The following is a 27,737-nucleotide window of genomic DNA, read 5'->3' on the forward strand; positions in this document are numbered from 1 at the left end:
CAAACCCATGTAGGAAAATCGTTGAGTTGAAGGTTGCCCAGCTGTTGCACCAATCTGCACTGCATTGCCAAGAAAACTGTTTCCTTGCTGCATTTCGAATCGCTGGAAGTGCACTAAAACCGCCCAGAAATTTATATGCTTTTAATCTCGGACTCCTTGGCCAAAACTCAGAAAAACCCAGAAGGGAATTTGGCCAGTTTTGACTTTTGTTTTTCGACCCCCTTGGAGCCTCACCCCAGCTGTGGCTGCCAAATTCGACCTGCTGGAAACTGCCTGCAAATCCCTCTGCAAACTCCTCCAAAATGTTGGGTTCACCCCTGCTATCCAACTCCTAACTTCATGGATGAACTCTTGGCCCATATCAATTGTTCCCAAACACCACGAAATTCTGTCGAGTGGCCTCTGCGCTATCCCTTTGCCCAGAAATGTGAATTGCTGGTATGTTGGCTTAGCTCGCTGAAAGCTCTAGCAAAAATGCATGCCCAATGTTGCTACCTCAACTCCCTGACCTCCCGACAAGCAATGAGATCCCTGCTGGTCTCAAACTCCCTCTGTGTGATTCCTGGTTGCCCAGAAATACGCACTCCCCTCTCTACGTTGGTTACTGATGTGTGTCGCTGCCCCATAACTCCTAAAAACCCCCGTAGAACAGCCTCCCTAGGCCGGGCACGGATGGTCCCCCGAAGTAGAGGTTGAATCTCCCGCTTGAAAGACTCGTGGCTAAACAGTCGGTAGACTTGCTAAATAGCAAAGTGTACAAATGAGTGTTTGTTTGCAAATGTCAAAGATAATCCACAAAATGAGTCCATCCTCTTTTTATAATTTCTCCTCATTCCTCTAGACTCTTTTTTTCTAATATTATGTGATTGGTGGGGGCCATTTTCTACTAAATCACTTTTTCCACAATATAATAAAATAATAATTTGCCGCTATTCCTTGATAAAGTAATACTAGCCACCTTTCTCCAATAATATTTGCCCATTTTTAATTAATATTACTAAAATTGGGTAAAATTCCTTAGTGACTCCCATGCTCACAAAATTGGGGATATTACATAAACTCCACCAGACCACTTACCACCACTGTTACAAGGGTCGAACCGGACCAGCCGGTTCAAACCGGTCTGGCCGCTTTGAGGCAAAAACTAGTTCAAACCGGTGACTTGAATCATTTTTGTCCGGTTCGGTACAGTTAAGCCACATAGAATGCAACAAGTGGGGCTTGTTATGCCTTTTTCTTTTAATGTTTGTCTTAGTTGGGCACTAGCCCTGAATAGGTGCCTAATATTCAAGCATATGGCCCTATTATTGCTATGCGTTTTCCTTTTCATCCTTTTACTTAAATTTTTAACATTACCATGAAATGACTCAAGATGTTTGAGAGTGGTTTTGACCTCACTGGATTTCATATGGAGAAAACAAAATTTTAGATCTCACTCAAAATCCAACAGACTTAATAGTTTTCCAAGATTTCAGGACTGGAGGGAATCAAGAGCACCAAGCCCTCTATGTACCTTGATGTTAGTGGCATTGGTTGTTGAACTCCTCTATCATGAGCCTACTAAAAAAATACCCATCACTCAAACAAAATCTTGACTTAACATGCTATGATTTTTCTATCTTATTTTAATGCTTAGAGGGTAATTGTTATGTAAAAAAATTAACAATTCTGTAATTTTAGATTAATTAGGCTAAAGGGCACGATCAGAGATCATGCCCTTTCACCAAAAGGCACTCAAGGTGATATACAAGCTAGGGGCCGTTCTAAGTAACATCATCATTCAATCTCCAGAAATAATGAACTAGCAATTGTCGCTACTACTCCATCCCTTGGGGTCTGGCAAAAAGTCCAAAAGAAAAAAGGCAAAAAAGAAAAGTCCAGTTTATCTACCAATCTGTAATTTTATTTTTTATTCTTATTTTTTGATAGCTTTGCTACTGCGGGTTTGTTCACACACGGTTCCCTCGGGACAATTCATGAATGATTTATGCATCCACACAATGTAACTTTTCATTTTTTATTAGTAAAAAGTCACTGATTTTTTCTTTGGAAAAAAAAACATCATCATTCTATATATATATATATATATATATATATATATATATATATTTGTTTTCTAAGATTTAATGTTCCATTTGGTATCAGAGCAATCGGTCCTCAGATGCCCTCTTGCTGCACAAACCCTTCATACGCCACTCACACATTACTGTCCCACTATCAACACACTCCCCTATCGTTCTTCCCTGCGCTGGGTTCGTCCATCCTCCCTACCGCTTCCTCGTACCATTGTTCATCCAACCACTGCCATATTTTGGTCGACCTTCGTCTAACATCCCCTGAAAAACATTATGTATACCATCCCATTCAACCTTGTTCGCTAGCCCCATGTCTGTCACAGAAAACCAATTCCTCTATCTCTGCCACGCACTCCACTCACCCAATCTGCCTACCTAGCGGTGGTCAATCGTGTAGCCAACCTATCTTCGTTCCTCGCTCAATCGACCCACCCTTGACGCATTCCATCAGACGTCACGTCCACTGCATTGTATCCTTCGAATCCATGAAAGGGCTATTCAATCGATTCAACAATTTATAGTTATATTAATTACTATATACTTATAATATTAATTTATTATATGATTTATAATTATATAATTAATTAATATTTAATAACCATATATGTTAATTAATATTTAACTATATATAAAGTGACTAAAAAGAGTTATATATATATATATATATATATAGTTAAAAGAAAACAATTAGGGTCAAGTTAAGAAAAAAGGTTAAGCTGGATAAATATACACCACCACATACTCGATCATTGTCTTCATCAATGTCGATAGATGATTTTAATAAAAATTTGATAGGTCTTGAGACTAAGGTCATCGGACATGCCGAAAAAAATGAAGAGCTCGAGGGCACAACGAAGAGAATAAAAAATCAACTCGAACATAACCATAACTACTTTAAAAGGGATCATGCAAACCTTCCAAATAAGGTGGATCGGAATCACAATGAAGCAATAGTAACTTATAATGAAACAATGGTAATGTTGAAGTCCATTTGTGGAAAGTTGAACGTTACACCTGATCAACTTCACCAGAATAATGAAGCTACTCAACACCAAGATCCTTTGGATACATGATATTCACTCCAGACTCCTAAGTCTCCAAAAGCATCTTCCAGGCACAATCAACAAAATAGCAACACAAATTTCCAAAATATGCAGCGTTGGATTCAATACTCAAATATGCACCTCTCCAATCAATACCCCTTCTTCACCCCACCAGTTGCTACATATCAACAAAGAGAATAATTTGATCTCTTCAAATTTGATGATAACGAGAAATATAGTGTTGCACGGTTCAATAAAGAAGAAGAAGATTTCGAAATTTATAGTGTTGACAATGATGATGAAAGGATCAAGCATGCATCCATGCAAATTGAAGGCAACGCATATGATTAGTATATGTGGTGGAAGAAAATGACACCCGCTATCAATTGGAAGAAATTCAAAACTGCATTCTTTAAGAGGTTCCAAGGTGTCAAACAAGAAGAGTTCTTTGCAACACTCACTAGGCTGCAACAAAAGGGAGATGTGGATGAATACACTAGAGAATGGGAAACTCTAGCTACAGGAGTACTTGGGTTATCAGAGACTCGTCTTATTCAATTATACATTATGGGACTTAAACCACATCTCCAAGCTGAGCTTAGGCTTCATGACATCACTTTTATAGAAGAAGCAAGACCGAAAGCAAAAGCTGCAGAAAAGAAGCTCAAAAGGATAGAGTGGCCAAAAATTGAAAAAGTATATTTGGGACAAAGATTTTCCCAAAATGGTAACACACATAATACGCAACATGTTCCACCACATCTACGTGAAGGAGAATATTAGAATAATGCTATTCAGTGATTAATGCTCATTCTAATTGGTTGTTTCTAGTTTTATTCTCTTAGCAGTTTCTTAGAAGAAACTGGTTGTTTCTATTTCCTAATAGAAACTTGATGTTTCTATTTCTGTAAATATCTTTGTATTACTTATTGGGCTTCATTTGCTCATGTAAATTATTTCATTCATTCAATTCATTATGGTATCAGAGCTAAGTTAGCTTTTCAAAATAATTTTTCAGTGTGTGAAAAATTTTGTTTTTCATTTTGAAACTGCTTTCTAGGACCCTGCATCTGAGTGTTTGTTTTCACATTGGTTGACGTTGTTCAAACTTGAAGAGCGATTCTCCGTTTTACCTGACATTGTTGCTTGTTGAGTAGAGGACGGGTTCTGTTTGGGGTTTCACTATTACCCTGCTCGTTCCTTAGTTGTATAAGCTCATTTCTCGTGCGTTGGCGTTGTTTGAAGCCGAGTCCACAGTAAAAGCCGCAGGCAAGCCGAGTCCACAGTTGGAAGGGTCGTGTTCATTGATCGCTGTCAGGGTTTTTCGCTGAGACAAAATTGTTATTTTATGCGGCAGAGAGAACGAAAGTAACGAACAACAGTAGGAACACAGCGTACAAAAGCGACCGTCGGCCTGCGTCGATTGTCATCTTCTCTTAGCTTCGGTTGTCGGTGAGAAACGCGACGACGCCATCAAACGTTTCTGTCACCGAAAATTTTCCTGGCAATTGGTCGGCTTCTGCATTCGACTCAACCAAAGTTTTTTGAATTAAGAAGAGCGGGATCGTGGTGATCGTGGTTTCGGCGGCACCGTGCTCGGCGTCAAGCCGGAAAACATTCACATTTTTTTGTGTTTAGTTTATTTGTCCACCTGCTCCGTTCCAGTATTAATCTGCGTGTTCTACGACAGCGTAACGACTAGAGGGCAGCACGCTGTGCCATCACCGACTGCGCCATTAATTTAGCATTTCCGCAGACGGACATATAGCTGGGAGCGGCTACGACGGTAATAAAGTATATTCAGCGTTCAGCAAGTTTCAAACGTCAAAATCTTTTTCCGTGCCCGTGGATTGGGTGTCCTGCCATTCACAAGTTGCCATACGAGTTCCAGCGTAAGTCCGTAGCAGTTTTTTCTTCAGTCAACGATTGTGAAATCCACGGTCATCTTTCACGTAGAAAGTTTTTTATATTGTGGGTTCAAGGGATAAATTGCACGTTGTTGTTCTGCGTTTATTGCAAGTAGCTCAATTTCGAATTAAACCAGTTCCTAAACCAGTGATTAGTTACGTAAATCGTGCTTCTCGGTGTTCGATCCTGCGTGAAAGAATCAGCATTTGGCATCTCTTCCTGCCTAAGCTTCTCAGAACGATTTCTGGTTATATTTTTTTTCCAGCACCTGTCAGATTTTTTCCTATATCTTGGGAAACGTGCAGATGGCCTCCCTTACCAACCTGATGTTGGAAGGCAGTCAACGCTTTAATGGCACCAATTATAACATCTGGAAACAGAGAATGTTGACCATTTTTGAATATAGGCGTCTTGATCAGCTTGTTTTAGGAAAAGAGCTCAGTCCTGGTACACCTGGTACAGATCAGGATAAGTTTGATGATCGAAATCGAGAGGCTGTTATGCTTCTCAAACTCTCTATGACTAATAGTCAATTACCGCAAATTCCTTCCGGCAAGACAGCTGCCGAGATCTGGCAACATTTGAAGGAATTGCACAAGACATCTGACAAGAGCAGAGCTTTCTTTCTCAAGAATCAGTTGTTCTCCATCATGATGGACGAACATATATCTTTACAGGAACACCTTAACAAGATTAAAGACATTCGAGATCAGCTAGAAGCCATTAGTCGGACCATGGAGGAAGAAGATATGGTGGTCATCACTCTGAAAAGTCTACCAAAACCTTATGAGCACTTCACAGAAACACTCAATATTACCTCCACTAATGTTGATCTGAAGTTTCCGGAGTTATGCACCAAACTCATGCAGCAAGATCGTTGGAAACAACAGTTTGGTAGTGGTTCTTCATCAACCTCCTCAGAAAATGCTTTTGCTGCCAAATATCAGTCCTCTCAGTCCTTTAAGCAGAAAGGTTATTCTCAACCTTTTGACCCTGCTAGGAAGAAAAATGTGCAGTGTAATTACTGTCACAAATTTGGCCACATGAAGAAAGATTGCCAACAGAGGATTGCTTCTGAACAGAAGAAACGGGGAGGGCCCCATCAGATAGCAAATGTTGCAAAACATTCCGAGCAGACAAAATCTGCCTTTTACGCCTTTATGGCTAAAAGGTCTTCAGATCATGTTCCGTCTTCAGCCTGGTACATCGACTCTGGTGCATCACGCCATTTCTCTCACAGGCGTGACTGGTTTATTGACTTTTCACCCTTCAGTGATTCCGTGGTATTCAGTGGAGGTGAAGAGTACACAGCGGTTGGCAGAGGTACAGTTCAGATCCAGTCTAGTGGGCGCACACTCATCTTCCTGAATGTGTACTATGTTCCTGGTATGGAAATTAATCTGCTATCTGTCAGCCAGACTATGAGGAACTCTCCTCAGCTTGATGTAGTGTTCAATGCGCATAAGTGCTCCATTATCGACAGGGAGACTAGTCTTACGGTTGCTGTTGGCCTAGAGGATCATGGTCTATACAGGGTTCTTGACACGGGTGATTCTCTAGAAGTGGCTCTAGCAGCGCGTGTTTCTCCCATCAGCACTCTGTGGCATCAGCGATATTGGCATCTAAACATGCAGTATCTCTCTCAGCTCTCTCAGGAGGGACTTGTGTCAGGGTTACCTGATATTCAGACTCAGTAGTTGGGAGTATGCAGCGCTTGTCAAGCTGGCAAGCAACATCGGTCTTCATTCACGGATGGAGAATCTTGGCGCACATCTAAGGTACTCCAGCTAATTCATGTTGATATTTGTGGTCCTATGAATACATCTTCTATTACTGGTTGCAAATATTTTTTGCTTATTGTAGATGATTTCAATAGAAAGATGTGGGTGTATTTTCTAAAATATAAATCTGATGTATTTAGTATCTTTCATAAGTTTAAAACCTTAGTTGAAAAAGAGTTTGGTTGTAATATCATGACTCTTAGGACAGATAACGGTGGGGAATTTTGTTCTTTTGCTTTCTCCAACTTCTGTGATACTCATGGCATCAAACGCCAGTTAATTACACCCTACACTCCTCAGCAGAACAGCGTTGTCGAACGCCGCAACCGTACGGTTGTTGAAATGGCTCGTTCCATGTTACAACACAGGACTGTTCCAAACAAATTCTGGGCTGAAGCAATATTTACCACTATTTATCTTCTTAATTGATCACCTACTCAAGTTGTTAAAGGGAAGACTCCCGAAGAGGTTTGGTCTGGCTGTAAGCCTAAGATCAGTCACCTCAAAGTATTTGGCTCGGTTGCATATGTTTGGATTCCAGCTGCTAAGCACTCTAAGTTGGATTCCAAAAGCCAGACACTCATGATGACAGGGTACAGTGATCATCACAAGGCCTATAGGCTGATAGATATAGCCACTGGTCGTCTCAGCTTCAGTCGAGATGTAGTATTTGATGAATACAGAGGATTCTTTCAGTCTCCTCCTTCTGCACAATGTTTTGAGGATCAGTCTCACAGTGTTCTTCTTCCGGTAGGTCCACCTGATGGGAGGGATGATGCAGCATCAGTATTCGATGATACTCTACCTGAGCTTCCTCCGGAAAATAACCCTCCTCTTGCTACTTCTATTGTTCCTGAGCCCTCTCCACCTCCTCCAGAGATTGGTTCCTCTACTCTCCGGCCAAAATGGTGGGCTAAAACCATTGGTGATCTCCGGGATAATGAGCTCCTTGAAGGTAGAACTTCTAGACATAAGAGCAAACAACAGTCTACAGTAAATTTTGCTCTTATGGCTAATCTGCATAGTATTTTTGAGCCTCAAACCTATTTAGAGGCTAAGGGTACACATGAGTGGGAACAGGCTATGGAAGCTGAATTCCAAAGTCTTCAGAAGAATCACACTTGGACCCTTTTTGATCTTCCTACAGAAAAAAAAGCCCATTAGCTGCAAATGGTTGTATAAAGTGAAATACAAAGCAGACGGAACCCTAGACAAGTATAAAGCTCACCTTGTTGCTCGAGGGTTCTCACAGAAGGAAGGCATTGACTACAAGGAGACCTTTTCTCCTACAGCGAAGATGAGTACCATACGGCTTGTCCTTGACTTAGCAGCTCAGTTCAATTGGAAAGTCCATCAGATGGATGTAAAGAGTGTTTTTCTGAATGGTGATTTACAGGAAGAAGTTTACATGACGCAGCCTCCAAGATTCAAGGTTGCCGGTCAAGAACAGAAAGTCTGTAAATTAGTCAAAGCACTCTATGGTCTAAAACAAGCTCCCCGGGCTTGGTACATGAAAATTGATCAGTACCTCACAGATCATGGTTTTCAGCGGAGTCCATCTGATGCAAACCTGTATATCAAGCATACTGGTGATGATATTCTGTTTGTGGTTGTCTATGTGGATGACCTTATCATTACTGGCAGCTCAACACATTTGATCCATGGAATCAAACAGGATTTGTGCAGCACTTTTGATATGACACATTTAGGACTTCCTCATTACTATTTGGGGGTTGAAGTCTGGCAAACTGAGAACAACATCTTTCTCTCTCAGTCTAAGTATGCCTGAAATCTTGTGGACAAATTCTGAATGCAAGATTGCAAACCTGCCACAACTCCTATGGAACCAGGGCTCAAACTTTCAGCTCAGTCATCCTCACCCCTTGTGGATGAAACTTTATTCAGGCAATTAGTGGGCAGCCTCATCTACCATACTGCCACTAGACCTGACATCAGTTTTGCAGTGAGCTACATTTCTCGCTTCATGTCAGCGCCTAAGGCTGATCATTGGATAGCATCGAAGCGTGTGCTGCGTTATGTGCGGGGCACTCCTGATTATGGACTTCTGTACACTCGAAGTTCCGATCCTATACTTAATGGTTACACAGATTCTGATTGGGCCGGTTCGGTTGATGACCGTAAATCTACAGTTGGGTATGTGTTTAGTCTAGGATCCAGTGCTGTCACCTGGACTAATAAGAAGCAGCAGACAGTGGCTCTTTCCTCAACAGAAGCAAAGTATCGGGGAGCAGTTAAGGCATCTTGTGAGGCAGTTTGGCTTCGACGTATGCTTGCAGATATGCATGTTTTCCAGACAGGTCTTACTCCCTTGTTATGTGATAATCAGGGAGTGCTCAAACTTGGCAAGAATCCAGTCTTTCATGAACGAACAAAGCATGTAGAAAGTCATTGTCACTACATTCGCCAACTTGTTGAAGACAGATCCATTTAGTTGCGATATGTTCCCACAACGAAGCAACCCGCTGACATCTTCACTAAGCCTCTTGGTCCTGATAAGTTCGTAAAATTCAGAGGGTCTATTAGTGTTTTCAATAGATTGAGCATTAAGGGAGGGTACTAGAATAATGCTATTCAGTGATTAATGCTCATTCTAATTAGTTGTTTCTAGTTTTTTTTTAGCAGTTTCTTAGAAAAAACTGGTTGTTTCTATTTCCTAATAGAAAATTGATGTTTCTATTTCTGTAAATATCTTTGTATTACTTATTGAGCTTCATTTGCTCATGTAAATTATTTCATTCATTCAATTCATTAGAGAAAAAACTAACTTGGAAACGCAAAGAATGAAAGAAGGTAAGTGCAAACGTTGTCGTGAAAAATGGATTCGAAACATAAATGTGCTAGGGTAAAAGAGACCAAGAACATGTATACATGTGAAGCAACCAATGATTCAAACAATGAAGAATCAGAAGTAGAAGAAGTTGAAGATTCTCCACAATTTTCTCCATAATCAGAGAGCGAGAACATTCTACAAGTGTCATTATCGGCCATGACAGGGATATCTTAGCCCTAGACATTAGAGTTAAAAGGACATATTAAAAAGAGTAATGTAATGGTTTTAATAGATTCCAATAGCACCCACAACTTTTTGGACTCTAATATGGCGAGAAGGCTCAACATTTTCACATATCCCATGCCCAACATGAAAGTGATAGTAGCTAACGGAAATAAAATTGAAAAAGTAGAAAAATGCCATAAAGCCAAATTGCACATTCGGGACTACAATCTAGAATCTTCGTTCTACAATGTACCATTAGGAGTGGATGTGGTCTTAGGTATCCGATGGCTACAAACCGGAACTTACTCCTTCAACCATCCAAAGAAATTTATAAATTTTAGATGGGAGGGGCAAAAATACAAGTTAGTTGGGTTCCAACCCCCTCGTAATCAAATTGTATCATCATACCAGATGATGAAGTTGATCCAGAAGGGAGCACCAACATGTGTAGCACAGTGTCATCAAATAGAGATGTTGGCTTCAAGACTAGTTAGAAAAGAAACACCTAAAGTTCAAAAACTAATTCAAAAACACAAAAAGGTGTTCCAAAATATTCCTATTAAGATGTCCCCTGAAAGACAAATAGAGCAAATAATCAAAGTCAAATCAGGGTCAAACCTGTCAACATCAAGCCGTATAGGTATCCACACCACCAAAAAATGGAAATAGAAATATTAGTCCAAGATCTTTTGAAGTGTGGAATCATCTCAAAGAGTAGAAGCCCTTATGTTGCGCCAGTAGTTCTAGTCTGAAAGAAGGATGGATCCTTTAGACTATGTAAATTATCTAGGACTGAACAAGGTAACAAGTAATAATATGTTTTTGATTCCCTTTCTAGATGAAATACTATATGAACTTCATGGAACCCAATGCTTTTCAAAATTGGACTTGAGATCAGGATACTACCGAATCAGAATAAGGCTAGAGGACATAGTGAAGACTATTTTTCGAACACATGAAGGTCATTATGAATTCAAGGAAATGCCCTTCGGATTAACTAATGCTCTAGCAACCTTCCAAGCCACCATGAATTAGGTATTTCGTCTATATCTAAAGAAGTTTTTTTCCCCTTGGAAAAATCGTAATTTTCATTAAGATAAGAAAATTACATGTTGTAGATGCTATGAGCATATGCAAAATTTAGTGTTTCTGTGCCAATCCAAAATTTAAGAACCAAAAATATGTGCTCCACGCAGGGAGATAGTCTTTAAATAAAGTGTTGTATAAATAAACTTCAAAATTTGTTACTCTACGCAGAGAGTACTCCTAAGAACATGTACTGATTATGTATAAGCATAGTAAATATAAACAGAAATAAACAGTCAATTATCAAATGATTTCAGGCTCCTATTGAGCCTGATCTGCCTGGTCCATGTATGGACGGTGGTAGTACTAGAACTATTCTCCTCCCCGCTGCTCCTGGATCATCCAGATGTTGCATGGCCTGATCGCTGCCATTTTGGAAAGTTTGTCAGCGAGTGTGTTCTGTTCCCTATAGATATGGTGACAAGCAAAATTGTCAAAATATGTGATGTATCTATGCACCTCATCCAATATATGTCGCAATGTGAATGCATGACATGTTGATGTTTTATTAATCCAGTTGCAGACAATTTTCGAGTCACCGAAAACTTGTAGATTATGACAATTCTTTTCAATTGCAAATTGTATGAGGTATTTGGCAGTGATGAGTTCAACAAAGTTGTTTGTGCCATTACCAAGTCCCATTTGAATATGATAGAAATGTGAATCTGAAATATATAGTGCAGCCCCACCTCCACATCCTGTTTCTTGTGCCGATCCATCAAAATATGCCTAGGGTTGTGAGTGATCAATGGACTCAAGGATGATAGTTCTGGGTGGAGAGTCGGCCTTGACCTCGAGTAGTGAACTGTAGTCAGCAATTATTCTGGCTATAATGGATGGCCAGTGGGGGGCAAAGTCCTGAAAGATAGTGCGGTTCCTAGCTATCCAAATTTCTCAGCTAATGAGTAGGGGGAGGTTCCTAGCTTTGGGTGATGATACAAATGACCACCAATTTGCCCATACATCCTTCGTGGTCTGGCCCCTCCAATTGATGGATGAGAGTGTATGAGATAGAATGGAGTTCCAAATTTCAATTGTAACAAGACAGGAGAGGAAAAGGTGATCCAAAGATTCAGTGTTGTCCTTACAGAGGCAACACCAGTAAGGTCCATATTGCCCTCTTCTGTTCAAGTTGTCTCCCGCCGGCACCTTATTCTTCAATATGGACGACATGAGTAATCTTGTTCGGAGGGATGCTTTGAGCTTCCACATTCCTTTCCACCATGCCTCTATGTGTTGAGACTTCTGCCGATTGGCCAATTGTACATATCTAAAGAAGTTTGTGTTAGTGTTCTTTGACGATATTTTAATCTATAGTAAAACATGGAAAGAACGTTTACAACATCTAGAGCAAGTTCTCACTATATTAGATGAACATCAATTCTATGCAAATATGTCCAAGTGCACCTTTAGAAATGAAGAGGTAGAGTACCTCGGACACATAATATCCAAGGAAGGAGTAAAAGTAGATCCTAATAAGATCAAAGAATGGCCCAAACCAAATAACATCTCCAAATTAAGAGGATTCTTAGGGTTGATTGGGTACTATCAAAGGTTTATTAAAAATTATGCCCACGTAACCACACCCCTAACGAACCTTCTAAAGAACTCATTTCGATGGGTTGATGAAGCAAAAAAGTGTCTTGAAGACTTGAAGGAAATTATGTCTAATGCACCTATATTGGCAACTCCAAACTTTTCAAAGTCGTTTGTAATTGAATGTGATGCTTCAGGTTTTGGCATAGGAGCAGTATTAATGCATAATGGTCACCCAATCACATTTGAAAGCAGGAAGCTCAACAAGAAATAATGTCTCAAGTCTACATATAACAAGAAAATGCTCACTATTATGCACACATTAGCCAAGTGGAGACAATATCTTTTGGGAAGTAAATTCTTAATACGTACAAACCATAATAGTCTTCAGCACCTCCTACAGCAGAAAACACTCTACAAAACAACCAAAGTGGATCGAAAAAATTGTTGCCTTGGACAAGGATATATTACATAAGAAAGGGAAAGATAACATAATAACAGATGCTCTATCCAGAAAAGACAAGGAATCATCATTACTTGCAATTTTAGTCGTTGTCCAAGAATGGCTTAACGAGATTTGAAGTGAATATGCAAAAGATCCAGAAACAAGTTCTATGATCAATAACCCTCCTCATAATTCAAAATTTGAATGGAAATATGATATTTTGTGGTACAAGGGAAGAATCTACCTAAGTCCCAATTCCAAATTTAAAGCCACAGTTCTCAAACAGTCCCATGATTCATTGTCAGTCGGACATGTAGGTTTCTTTAAAACTTACTATAATGCACGCCAATCATTTTTCTAGAAGCGAATGAATAATAATATTCAAAAATATGTAGCAGAATGCGATAAATGCTAGAGAAATAAAAATGAGAAATCTATGACACCAAGACTGCTCCGCTCCACCCTTTAAACACTCCAAATCAGAAGTGGGAGGAAATATCAATGGACTTTATCGAAGGGTTACCTGTGTCCGGTGGCAAGGATAAATTTCTCGTAGTAGTCGACAGACTCAACAAGTATGCACACTTCATTGGAATGAGGAAATCAGACTGAGCAAAACAAATTGCCAAGCTATTTTGCAAGAATGTCTACAAATTACATGGGTTTCCCAAGGTCATTGTTAGCAATAGAGATGCCAAATTCAAAGGTAATTTCTGGAAGGAATTTTTCAAACATATAGGAACCTACCTCAACATGAGTTTAGCATATCATCCTCAAACAAATGGCCAAACAGAAGTTGTCAATAAATGTTTAGAAGCCTACCTACATTGTTATGCAACAGACAAACAAAATAAGTGGGCTCAATGGTTACATCTCGCCGAATGGTGGTACAATTCTACTTACCACACTTCAACGAAAATGACTCCATTTCAAGCTTTGTACGGTTACGAACCTCCTAAATGGAAGGACCTTGTCATTGTCAAGACAAAACTTTCAGCAGTTAAAGATCAATTAGAAGAAACCCAAAAGGTCATCCAAGCACTAAAAGAAAATATAAATAATGCAAGAAATCGTATGAAGCAGCAAGCTGACTGAAACATAATAGAGAGAGAATTTGAAGTTGGAGAATGGCTATTTGTTAAACCTTAGCCTTACAAGCAGTTATCCTTAAAACTGACAGGAAAAAAACAAATTGGCACCAAAATTCTATGAACCATACCAGATTAACAAAAAGATCAGCAAAGTAGCATACAGCTTAAACCTTCCTGATAAAAGTTGTGTTCACAATGTTTTCCATGTATCTTGCCTTAAAAAGCCACTTGGCAAACACCAATCAGCACAAACAACACTTCTGACTTTAGATGACGAAGGGAGGATCATTTTAGAACCAGAAGGTATCGTCTCCACTAGGGAAAAGATGTTGCGATCACGAGTAATCAAAGAATAATTGTTTAAGTGGAAAGACATACTAGAAGAAGAAGCTTCCTGGGAGACAAAAGTGTTTCATCAACAACACCCATCGTTACGTATGCTTTGAGGACAAAGCATCTTTTCGAGAGGAAAGCAATGTTATGTAAAAAAATTAGCAATTCTGTAATTTTAGATTAATTAGGATAAAGGGCGCAATTAGAGATAATTCCCTTTCACCAAGACACACCTAAGGCGATATATAAGGCAGGGGCCCTTCTATGTAACATCATCATTCAATCAATCAATCAATCAATCAATATAGGCAATGATTTTGATGATATGTAGGTATTTGTTATAGCATAATTTCTTTTGGATACTAGAGATGGATTACACTTGGTGCTATTTTGGTTATGTGCACCCTTACATGCTATATAAATGAGATATTATGCTTATTTGTGTAAAAATGGTTTGGATTCATATGGATGCACGTGAATAAATATGTTTTTCTTTAAAATTTGAATATTTTATGTGTTTTAGGTTAACCAGTTTTTTGGTCCGATTTTTTATTGGTTTCCTGTGATTCTGACCGATTCCCGGTTTGGAGGGTCTACCGGTCCAATTCTGATAACTATGCTTAACACTATACCACTGTCACAGACTTCCATCTTTGTCAGATGAAGATAAAGTGATATTCAATAGATAAAATCAAAAGATCATAATATTCAATTGATCAGATAAAAAGACAAAACTATAACCCAATCTACAATGGATAAGATGAAAAGACAAAACTATAACCCAATCATTAGTTTACTACATATGTTTAATATTTTCTTTCTCATTAATTATCTGTGCCACCGCTTGAAATTTTGTCTTCCGTACAATCAATAATTACATGTTCAAACAGGGCATACAATTTTCATGTTGATTTTCCAAGATTTTCTAGACTAATAATTACTTCCAATTATTTCTACATTAGTTTAACTTGTGCCACATCCATCATCAAGCAATTATACATACCAAATCTTCAACAATAAAGCCATTAGGATCATAAAGATACAGCTAAACAAGAGACACAATTTATCCTAGGGAAACCCTAACTAGGGAAAAACCCAGCAACCTTTTCTTATAGTAATTGTCCAATTCAACAAGAGATATAATCAGATATTCCAAGTCAAAAACAATGTCAAACTGACCAGTAACCAAACCCAGGTCAAACCTAGTCAAACAAAGACAAATTCAGCTTCCTGAAATTTTGGTCTGCCACCTCAGAAATCATCCTTCTTCATGCCTCGGATTCATCCTCTTATTCCACCTCATATTTGTCCTTCTATTTTGCCACAAATTCATCCTCTTTAGTCTCCCATGTGAGAACAAAGCCAATAGAAGATGGTGATCCGAATTATGCCAAAAGAAGAGGTCGAATGGCCTTTACATAGTGATCTTAATGAGTCCAAATAGGTGTTACTCCATGTTGAGCCGACTTGATCATTTAGAGCCAACCCTAAATTTTCGAGGAAAAATTCATAATTAATAAGTCAAATTTTCCAACTTTTGAAGCCAGCTTGAAGTATACATTTGTATTTATCATTAAGACCAACCATAGCTACAAAAATTCAACACTCCCTCTTAGCTAGTGTTATTTTTTATGGTATGTTCTATGCTTGCAACAATTACTTCAATGTCTTATCATCATTTATAGTAATTGTAGATAGAACATCAATAATATGTACAAGAAGATATGAGACAATTTGATTACAATCGAGGGTCCCAATTATATACCTAGGTAGATACCCATTCATGAATGGTCATGTTGTCAAAGACATGACTCTGTAACACTAATTATCAAGAAGGGGAATTATCCCCTAGTTGCACTCTTTAATACTCCCTCCATCCATTGCTATGTCATCGTGTCCATCATGTGCCATCTCTGCAACTTGTCTCATCTCTACTGAAGATTGAAATCATAGCCCACTAAGAAAGGATTGAAAGAGGGTAGGTCACAAGACCCTTCCATCTTCACAAAAATAATAGAGGCAAGCCCTAATGTCCAAGGATAGAACCCCTACCAGGCATGATCCTTTAGTGATCAAGTTGTTGAACATCACGCATCCTAATCATAGGGAATACAGTAGTCCTTGACGCGTTCGTCAGTAATACTAATTAACCCTAACCACATTTCCAAAGTCATAGGCCAGATGAGAGGTACTTCTCAATAGTCCCAGACTGTAAGGGTAGGATGTATGCTAGGGTATCCATAGGGGAAGTTGAACCACTCGCCATGTTCTCATATAGCATACTAAATAGGGGAGGTGAACCACTCACCCTATGTTCACATATTACGGTATGTACTCCACAAGGGAAGTTGAACCACTCACCCTATGTTCACATACAGGGGTATGTACTCCACAGGGGAAGTTGAACCACTCACCCTATGTTCACATACTCGGTCCACAGGGAAAGGTGAACTACTCACCCTATGCTCATATAACTCCAAGAAGTACCCTAGGCCCCCAGGAGCTCACAAAGCTCAATGTTCAACCCAATCAAGATCCTTCCATATATGGAATGTTGCTCTCTGAAGGCTAAGAAAATTGCCTTCCAAAAGGTTTTGTGCAGATATCAACAACCTAACCATCCAAGGGAACCTCAATGTTCCTCCCAGTAACATATAGATGACGGCACACAGCTCACTAAAGAGCATCTTCACAACACATTGTCTTACAGCTAGCCATTCTACCATTAGCGATTTTACCAATTCTCTATCTCATGTACATCCAGGCTATGTCACAAGGTTCATCGAACTTTAACCTTGAGGTTCAAATTTTGGTGAACCTTAAAAAAATTTTGAGGTTCGGCAAACCTCATCGAACCTCATAATCATTGACCAAGTGCATAGATCAAAACTCATAATCTCATGTCACAGTTTAAGATTGTAATTTATCCTTATAGTTTCCATGGCCGTGATAACATTTTTGATGTTTAATGATGTTGATTTCTTACTATTCTATCCTATAATTCGTTATACATACATACATACATACATACATACATATATATATATATATACACACACCTAATGGTGAACCTCATTCGAACCTCATCATAAAATTTGAACTCAAACCGAACCTAATCATTACCAAACCTGAACCATGTGAAATTGCATCCAGGTTACCAAATCAAAAATCATGTTAAAGAAAATATTTAACTAACCTTACTCCCTCTCACTCAGAGAGACCACGGGCCTAAGCATGTCTAAATCAGTGTTGTTAAAATCGCGATAAAATCGCGATTTTATCGGAAAAGCGCGATTTTTTCATTTGCCCGATCAAATCGCGATTTTTACCCGTAAAAATCGCCACTTTTTTTTAATACCGATTTTTATCGAAAAAATCGCGATTTTTTGAAAACATCGCGATTTTTTCGAAAAAATCGCGATTTTCAAGGAAAAAATCGGCAGAGGCGCGGGCAGCGGGCTTTTATATGGCAAATTCGATTTTTTTTATTCATTGTGTTGTCGCCGCGCGGAGGAGGAGGAGAAGAGGTGAGGGAGAGGAGCTGAAGGGTTTCCGTCGGATTTGGGAGCGAATCCAAGCGTTTTTAGGAGGAATCCAAGCCAAGATCACCAATTTGTCCATAAAAGAGGTATGTAGATTAATTTTTTTTGGTTTTGTTTCTATAAAAACTTTGGTTTTCATTGTTTTTAAAGAATTTTTTGAAATTTTTCATTGATTTGGGATGGGTAATTTGTTATGACTATGAGAACCAATTTTTTATTTTTATTTTCTCATTTTCTTTAAACATTGTTTATTTTTTTTGAATTTTCATTGTTTTTTGGCATTTGCCATTGGCATTTGGTTGTGTAACTTGGGTTTAGAAATTGGGATTTTGGAAATAATTAACTTGTAATTTTGCAAATGCTAAATTGTAATTTGTATTATGTAATCCTAAATTCCTATTTCCTAATCCTTATTTTTAATTTTTTCCATAGGTTTGCAAATTCAAAATTCAAAAACAAACATGCCAAGGAAATTGGATCCTTTCTGGGAATATGGTGACCCTAAAACTCCGAATGATAGACAAAACTTGTATTGCAAGTTGTGTGGAAAGGAAATATTCGGGGGGGTGTACAGGTTGAAGTTCCACCTTGCACAAATCCCTGGACATGATGTGGGGCCCTGTCTAAATACAAATGCTGAAATTATCCAAAAAGCCATGAGAGCATTGGGAGAATTAGAGCACACTAGAGAGGCCAAAGAAGAACTCAAAAGGCAACTAAAAAGGTCAGCTGAAGGAAGTGGGCCAAGTGGCACTGGTTCTACTGCAGCGTCAGTCAATCCGGTAGCTGCATCATCATATTTTGTTCCTCGAACCACACCTGGTTCACAACCAACTATTGGTTCAATGCTAAAAAGAACTGAAAAAGAACAAGCTGACAAGTTGATGACAAAATTTCTCCTCTGGAGTGATATTCCTTTCAGCATTATAAGGAATAATCCATTTTTCCAACCTACTGTTGATGCTATTGCCAGTGTTGGCCCGGGGTACAAAATCCCTTCTCTTCATGATTTCAGAGGCCGGCTTCTTCAAGATGAAAAGCGTGACTGCACCCAAAGATTGGAGGATTTTAGGGCATCATGGGCACAAACAGGATGCACTGTTATGTCAGATGGTTGAACTGACCAAAAGGGGAGAACCCTTATAAACTTCTTGGTTAGTTGTCCCAAGGGGACTATGTTTATCAAATCTGTTGATGCAACTCATCAAATCAAAGATGCAAAAACTTTATGTGATTTGCTGGATGTGTTTATTTTGGAGGTGGGTGTAGAAAATGTTGTCCAAGTCATAACGGACAATGCTGCAAATTATGTTGCTGCTGGTAGAATGCTTATGGACAGGCATCCTGCTTTATTTTGGACACCTTGTGCTGCCCATTGTATTGATTTGATGTTAGAGGACATAGGGAAAATTCCCTTTGTCAAAGAGGTTGTTGACTCATCAAAAAGCATCACAAAATTTATTTACAATCACACATCTGTGCTTAGCTTGATGAGAAAATGCACCAACAACAAAGAGTTGGTGCGCCCCGCCATTACACGGTTTGCGACGAGTTTCATATCTCTTCAATCCCTCTTGAATTCTATGTGGGATTTGAAGAGAATGTTTCTTTCAGAGGAGTGGCGTGCTTCGTCAATGAGCCGCAAACCAGAAGGAGAGGTCGTCTGCAGACTAGTTTCATACCAGGAAGACTTCTGGGCGGGAGTGCAGGAGGTGTGCGCTGTTACAGAACCTTTGGTAAAGGTTCTTCGGTTGGTTGATGGTGAGAAGCCCGCAATGGGCTATTTGTATGAAGCCATGGATAGGGCCAAAGAAGCCATTCGGTCCTACTATGATGACAAGGGAGATGATGGGTTCCAGAGACAACTCCTTCTATGGAACGTCATTGATGAGCGATGGAACAACACACTCCATCGTCCCATTCATGCTGCTGGGCTTTTCCTGAACCCTGCATTTTCTTATGCATGTGGGTTTAATTTTGATGTTGAGGTTGTGGAAGGATTATTAACCTGTGTCCAGAAGATGGTGAGATCTCCAGAAGAACGTATGGAGATCTCTAGACAAATTGAGCAATATAAGTTGTCAGGTGGCACATTTGGCTTTGAGATGGCTGTCATTGATAGGACGGTTAAAATGCTAGGTATTTTTTAGTTTGTAGTATGTACTTTGCAACTTTGTTTCAAATTTCATTGTTTCTTCAAATTCCATTTTTTTCTTATGTTTATTTAAAATTTTATTTGTAATTTTGTTGTAGACGCATGGTGGAAGATGTATGGTGGCAGAGTACCCCTTTTGCAAAATCTTGTCGTACGCATCCTCAGCCAAACATGCAGCTCCTCGGGATGTGAGCGCAATTGGAGTGTATTTGAAAAAATACACAACAAGAAGCGCAATAGGTTAACACTTAAACATTTAAAATATTGCAAATTTCCAAATAAATTTTTGAATTCATTAAAGTTTTAAACAATTTTTTTTTTATAATATTAATTATTAATTATTAATTTATTATTTCATGAACTTTGTACAGGTTGGAGTCCCATAGACTTAATGACATGGTCTATGTCTACTACAATCTTCGATTGTGGGTGAAACAACTAGAGAAGACACCTGATACGGAAGCCATCTCATTGGATGGGATTGACACCACTGCTGAATGGAGGGTTGAGACCGAGAGGCCTCTCATGGATCCCACTGAGGATTGGTTAGTGCAGGATGAGGGGGAGGAGGAGGGGGAGGAGGAGGAGGTGGAGGAGGAGGAGCAGGAGCAGGAGCAGGAGCAGGAGGAGGAGGAGTTGGAGGAGCAGGAGGAGGAGGTGACACCGCCTACCCGGGCTACCACTACCACCAGTAGAGGACGTGGTCTCCGTCCACCTCAGCCTCCTGTAGCTGCTACTACTAGTTCTTCAGCTTCTAGAGCACGTCAGACTCCACTGCCATTTCCACCAGCACAGGCACCAGCTTCTACATCTAGAGGGAAAGAGAAAGCTGTGCCATATTCTCGCAAGAGGGGCAGAGGAAATCAATAGGATTAGACTTTCATTTTATTGTATATGACATTATGACATGATGAGATACATTATCATATTTTTTGTTGATATTTTGAGGCTGAGTTGGACTTGGGACTCAGGACTTACTATTCAGGACATGATTCAATGTTATGTGTGATTTTAGCGCTAGAAATGATATTAAACATCTTATATATTAGTTTTTTTATCATATTTATGTGTCAATGTATTTATTTTATGTTGTAGATGGTTTAGATATTAAAAAAATTGAAAAAAAATGAATATTTTTGTGCCAAACGCTTTTTTCCCGCTTTTTTCCCGCTTTTGTCGATTTTTTCCGCTTTTTTCCCGGCGCCGATTAAATCCCGATCGCGCTTTGTGCAACATTGGTCTAAATCATGAAGGTGCCCTAGTGCCTGTTCTGCACACCTTTCTTTCATACGACCAAACTTTGGTTTCAAGTGCATTATGTAATACAAAGGATCCATTTGGTAGCCTACTCATCATGGGATCCAATAACCTGAAGAATTATCAACTAGCATACCATGCTTTTGACAGTTCACTTCCATAAGGAAATCCTTTGCTATAATTACTGAGAGGGTTCAACAAAAAACTCCTCTGAGACAAGTGAGATAAAACATTTTTGCCAGAGACAAACTGCTCATAGAACCAAATGTCATAGACATACCTTTACTCCATCGGATGTTCATCAGATCAGGTTCAAGATACCTATTTCGATTTGTAACCATTAGTCTTACTCGTCTTCATCAAGACCCGAAGGTAGCTTCACAGTGTGTGCTTCTTAATTATAAACATCAACAATTCAATCAAGGATCTTATCTTCCCTCTCAAGCCTCTTCATAGCCTCTTCATCAATCAAGGAGACTTCAAATACATCCTTCTCAATGAAAATTTGAACCTGTTCATCTCTCTAGCGTACTTGTTGTGTTGAGAAATCTAGGGGCAACTAGGTTCGGTGATTTCTCTTTATTTAATAATTGCTTGTGATATATCTTTACTTGACTTGATTAGCTTCTTCTTTCACTTGTTTATTATTAGTGTTCTATTCATCAAACAACTACCAAACCATAAAGAACAATAAGACAAATGACACAAGATATAGGTGATCAGCAAAGGCCAAAACCTCTCCAACTGAGAGGAAAACCCACAAGAATTCTTCTCTTCTTATAGAACTTCAATTGACAAATTCCATGACCTATGACCCTTGACCAAGACCCTCCAAGACCAAGTCAAATATTTCCTGCTTTCCAACAATCTTGACCTTAGCAACTTCTGCAATTTCGATCCCTAGTAGATTCTTTTGCAATTTCGACCTCCCAACAGATTCTTCTATAACTTCGGCTTGTCCAACAGATTCCTCTACAACTTTGACCTGTCTAGCAGATTCATTTGTAACCTCGACTTGCCCAGTGGAATTTTCTGCAGAAACCCTAGCCTCTACACGTGGGAAAACAATGATAGATTCTTCCTTCATTCCTCTTCGCTTGAGTTGATTCTCTCTCCTAGAGAACTCGGCTTACAAAGTGTCCTTGATGATGCCCTAACTCGACTTTTGCAGTCAATGGTATATGATATACTAGTCATAGTCTACCAAAAGAAAATATTTTTGTTTCTCCTCTTTCAATTAGCATGGTGCAAATAAATTGAAGCCACAAAACTTATAATGATATGATAGTTGAATTGCAGCAAAACAAATGTCAATCCCAAATTGAAATATAATATTATGTCTCAAGGTCTTAACATCTTTTGGATGGTGTTGTCATTGATGTCAACCCATGGAGTTGATTGGGTTTGACTTTGACTAAAAACACCAGTCATTGATGTCAAATGGTTAATGAACACTTCCTAGTAATTGTTGAATTACATCAAAATGGCAGCTATATTGTTGGATGGTTGAAAACCCAAGTCCTAGGGTTTGGGTTCCCTGGGCTGAGGATGTAACCCAACTTTGACGAGGGTTTTTGGTAGGTCAAATCATTGAGTTTGGGTTGGAGATCTATATCATTTGATTCTCCTCAAAAATATGTTTCTGTTGATATGTGGTACGCTCCGAGATGCCTCCTAGTTTGAGAGATATTCACAATTGAAGTTGGTGACCCCAGTTTGTAACATGACACCTCCTCCTACAGTTGTCAATATATGGAGCATTGTTTATCACCGTAATCTCACCACGTGTAAGTTACGTAACTTGAACCAAAGACAATAAACCAATCATTGACTTCACAACCAAGTGGGACCATATACACTATGCCAATCATTGATTTTAAATTTCTAGTGGAATTGAAATTATTTCTATGGAAAATCCTTAGCACAAATATTAAAGAAGGTTCTTAAAGGTTAGTTATTATTATTTATTAATATTAATGAAATCAGATTATTTTGGTAGAGAATCAAAATGATCATTCACCCATAGGATGTATTTGTAAATCCATTAAAGGTTTACTTCATTCACTATAAGGGCAGCAGCTTCTTTACTTGGGCTGCAAGCCATAACTTTATTAAAATTAAAAAAATATTTTAAAACTTCCCAAAATCCTCACCGAATGAAGCCCCTCCTTCACCCACAAACATGTCTATAAAAAGATACCTTAAAGCCTCTCAAAACACATCAACTCTGTCATTATTTTAGCTCTGAAATTCTCGCTAACCTCAGGAAGCAACAAAGAGATCATTAGAAGGTTTGAGTCTCATTTGAAATTCGGAACTGTGGTAATTAAGTGTGTTGTGCAATTTCAGCTGGTCTTTTCTTAGGAATCTGCTTATGTTGTCTCAAGATTTCATTATATTCGGGGATTCGTTTGCCTTATTTTTTCCTTAAAGTTTTGGGTTAGCTTGGTACTGTTCTCTTGTAAGTGAATAAAAGTCTTCTTTTAGTATTTGGTGATATGTTTGATGCTTTGAATTCGCTTGAGAAAAATGATATTGCAGGTCCTCTTCTAGGGCACAAAAATGACAGACCAGAACTAAAATTCATTAAGGCACAAGTCAATAAATCTATCTCTGCGGATTAGGAAACTGATAAAGACCAGAACTGAAACTCATTAGGGCACAAGTCTTGGCACTAAATTAATTGATAAGTTTTCAGGAGATAGACTGAAATCCCTAAAGATTTGTTCCATGAACAAATTAATGATGTATCTGTGAGAAGAGACCATTGTCTAAGTGTACGTACCTGTGTAAAGGTAAGTCTTAGCAATTGTTTATTTTACTCGTCTTATGCTAAGATAGTTGGGCAACTTCAGTGATATCAAGGTAAGTCATATTTTTGTATTGTCTAAAATAGCAGCGAAGCTTTTAAGTCTGTGTAGTGTCAAGTTTTAGGGGCTAACGTTTAGGGTTGTTGCAGGTCTGTTCTAGGTCCTTTTTAGGACTGGTTGAGAGCCACATCTAAGTCTGCTTAGGGCTCACTGTAAGGTGTATATTAGGGCATAATTGTTTTTGTTTCTTGGTCTCCCTGTCAATATATGACATGGAATTTCACATTAAGACAATGACAGTAATCTCATTGTGTACAAGTTGAATAAATTCAAGAACCAAAGGTAGTAACCCAATCATTGACTTTGAATTTTACTTTGAGCATCTTGTTGACAAATCTCTCATTACAATTTTGAACCAAAACCAGTGACATAACTCTTGTGTGATATAATGCCTTGACTCCAACTTGACTTAATATGACAAGGGTAGTTGAATAAGGTTGACTGTATATGGCATAGATGAATAATGGAAGGACTCTTGTTGTGAACCATATTAAGTAATTAGTTCAAGCGTAATATATATTGCAGCAGCAGTATTTGACTTGACAAAGTGACTGAGATCCACACAAGATAATCTGATCTACAGTAGATAATGGTATGAAATTGTTCTTGATTGCCTGAGCACTTGACAGTAACCTGACATAGATTGTAACTTTAGCCTAACAAGTGACATGTTTGGACTTGATGTGACAGAACTTAGTAACACACAGATTTAATTAAGTGGAACTTGACAGTGATTGTAATATGACACATTCACACTAAATACAAAAACTTGTGATTGAAATAAACTAGGAATGTGTACCAGATGTCTTTGTAGTGATGACCTAGAGAGTGTACTATGACACAACTGTGACCTTGCAGGGTAGGAGGTCTTGGAGGGCAATATCGTCTTGTTGTATAGCTTATTGATGTAAAGATGGGTAGCAGTGTATGTACTATGAACAGTGATTAGCGACAGTGAAAAGACATGTTTGTAGCTCTATTGATGTAATGATGGATAGCAGCGTATGATCAGTGATTAGCGACAGTGAAAAGACATATGTTGGTAGCTCTCCGTGGACAGAGTTTGAGTGCATTGGCAACAGGTCATAGGGATGACCTGAGGCATCTTGGAGTATGCCATTATCAGATGTTTTGGTTAGCATTTGCAATAGTACAAGCAGTTTGGGTCAGTGATGTGGTTGCCTGCATATGAGCTTTAATGTTCATCCATTCATGTGCAGTTGAGCAGTGGCAGTGATCAGCGACAATAGGTTGTATAGTGGTCAGCTTATGCAGTGGTTTTGACTTGACAGTGTCCGCAGTAAAGCTTGATGTGTAACATTGTGAAGTGAGTTTATAGGAACAGTGATCAGCGGCTACCAAGATTCGACATTTATTCTACATCTTTCTTACAGCTATTCTACATTGATTCAGGGTACAGTGGATCCAGTGTGAAAATTGTGAAATGTGATCTACCGACTCTTCTGGGTGATTAGATTCACCGTCAGGTTGTACTCTGAGAACACTTCAGGGTGGCAGGGTGGAGCTAGGGCAGGTCGTAGCCTACATAGGGCGTTCGGGCGTTATTTCAGTTGGGGCTGATAAATTACAAGGTGACGAAGCATCCTTTCCGACAACAGCTGGTAAACAGAGTGTTGGGGCACTCGTTAGGTTTTGGTCTGACTTACAGGGTGTTGTGGCATCCTTCCGGTTGCAGCAGGCTATTAGGGTTTAGAAGCGTCCTACAGGTTGTAGCCTATGAATTAGGGGTTGACATCTCCCTCAGTTGTAGCTGAAATCTTGATGTAATTAATCTTTCTTTTGAAGGGAGAAGAAGACAATTACTAAGAAGCATTCGGTGGTTTTTGGACCGAGGCGGGTTTTCCACCTAAAAATCTCTCTGTCCACTGTTTTATCTTTCTGCATTGTTGCATGGTGTTGTCTATTGTGGATTATTGTTTATGATTATCTGAAGAAGAACAATAATAATAACTGAAGATTAACCAATGCTCTGAAAATGATTAAAAAGTGCTAATTGCTAAGAAATACTGATTCACTCCCCCTCTCAGTGTTTCCAACAATCCAGTCAATAAGCAGCTGCCAATATCAAGGTTTCTGCAACAAGCTCCACATGGAACACCTCAAAACTCTGGAGAATAGAACTAGCTTCTTTTTATAATTAAGAAAAAAGTTCCCCTCTATAATCTGGATTTCTGAGAACCAGATTAGCAAACATTCAAATAATTAGAATACATTGAGAACATTATTAATAATAAACAGTTCTTGGACAGTTACTATTGACTCTGTCCGTTAATATTGTTTCTTTTTTCTTCTTCCCAGGGCTTGCACCTTTAGTCATTTGGTTTGCACAATCTCCATCATCCACCCAGACTTCTTAAAAAACAATATGGTTGTTGTATGCTCAAAACTGATACAAAATCTCAAAACACTAAACAGTAGATTTGAGATTATCAGTAATTAAATGGAAAAGCTTACTCTGAACAAGGTGGGAAGCGAGATGATAGCTTCAAGAGGGCCGTTAGAACCATTGCACAGGTAGTCATGTCTGCTTTCGAACGTTTCAAGATTGTTTCCAGGACATCCACAGCATCTGACTCTGTTACCTGCTTGAAAAAGGATATCCGTCACAAATGCCAGAGAATTGCAGAGAGCTAAACCCAGCATCCAATTTACGAACAAAATTTTGGGCGCAATAATAGATCTGGGTCTGATTTGACTTTGCAGTTCTCCTATGGTTTAACAACTATAAGTTATAAATAAGGAGGGCATTAAAACACAGGCATGTAACAAACAAGCATATATTCTACAAGACTTGTGACACATATTAATGTAACACAAATAATACAATAAGTTTAAAATAATTTAAGCTATGTTAAAACAGACGAGTATCCATAAAGCAACTCCTCTCGCATATAGTGATCCAATGTTTAAATCCAAAATGCTGAACAAGAAATCAACTGAATAAATCAATATAAAACTTAAGCAATAAAATTGATCCATATTTACTGTCTCTGTACCCTACAAATTAATTATTTTCTTCAGTTCACAATTTAACGGCTTGATCTATTGTAGATGTGATGAAATGGATGACACCAGATTGATTTTACCACCCTAAATATATATGTTCAAAACATCAAAACAAGCATAAAAAGCCTGTCCATTCTAATAGATTAAACCTGGCCCAGTCAAGCCTTATATCATAATCACAAAATATTGGTAACAACTAACTGCCAAGAATTTCTTCCCAAGTACATAGACCTATTGCCCATGCAACATGAAGCTATATTCACCAGGCTTTCATCTATAACATTAATAATCAGATAAGTAAGAGGATCATACAACAGATATCTTTTATCCAACTTTACCTGCTCACCTTCTCAATTTGACAAAAAACAAAATGGAGACAGCATCATTTATTTAAGTCTGTGACTGTATTATTTAATTCTTTTTATCAACCAGAATGGTAAAATCCGTAACTAGGCAGAATCTCACGCACTCAAAACAGGGTTGAATCCTCCATGCTGCTACTCCAACCCTCAATTTTTATACACAAAGCCCGCAAACATGCATTGGAGTTAATCAGGATTCAAACTGAGGTG

General features: G+C 38.7%; 1 protein-coding gene across 1 annotated transcript in view; it reads right to left on the reverse strand.

The window, feature by feature from the left end:
- LOC149244546 (AP-1 complex subunit gamma-2-like) overlaps window positions 1-27,737 on the reverse strand; it is a 221,621-nt gene that overhangs the window by 25,560 nt on the left and 168,324 nt on the right. Inside the window, exon 11 of the mRNA XM_089374886.1 lies at window positions 26,614-26,741. Coding sequence (XP_089231012.1) covers window positions 26,614-26,741 — 128 coding nt within the window. The remainder of the gene's footprint in view (window positions 1-26,613; window positions 26,742-27,737) is intronic.

The sequence above is a fragment of the Pinus tabuliformis genome, chromosome 8, assembly GCF_031772625.1.
Source record: "Pinus tabuliformis cultivar Carrire ecotype Pingquan chromosome 8, CPIR1, whole genome shotgun sequence".
Taxonomy (NCBI): domain Eukaryota; kingdom Viridiplantae; phylum Streptophyta; class Pinopsida; order Pinales; family Pinaceae; genus Pinus; species Pinus tabuliformis.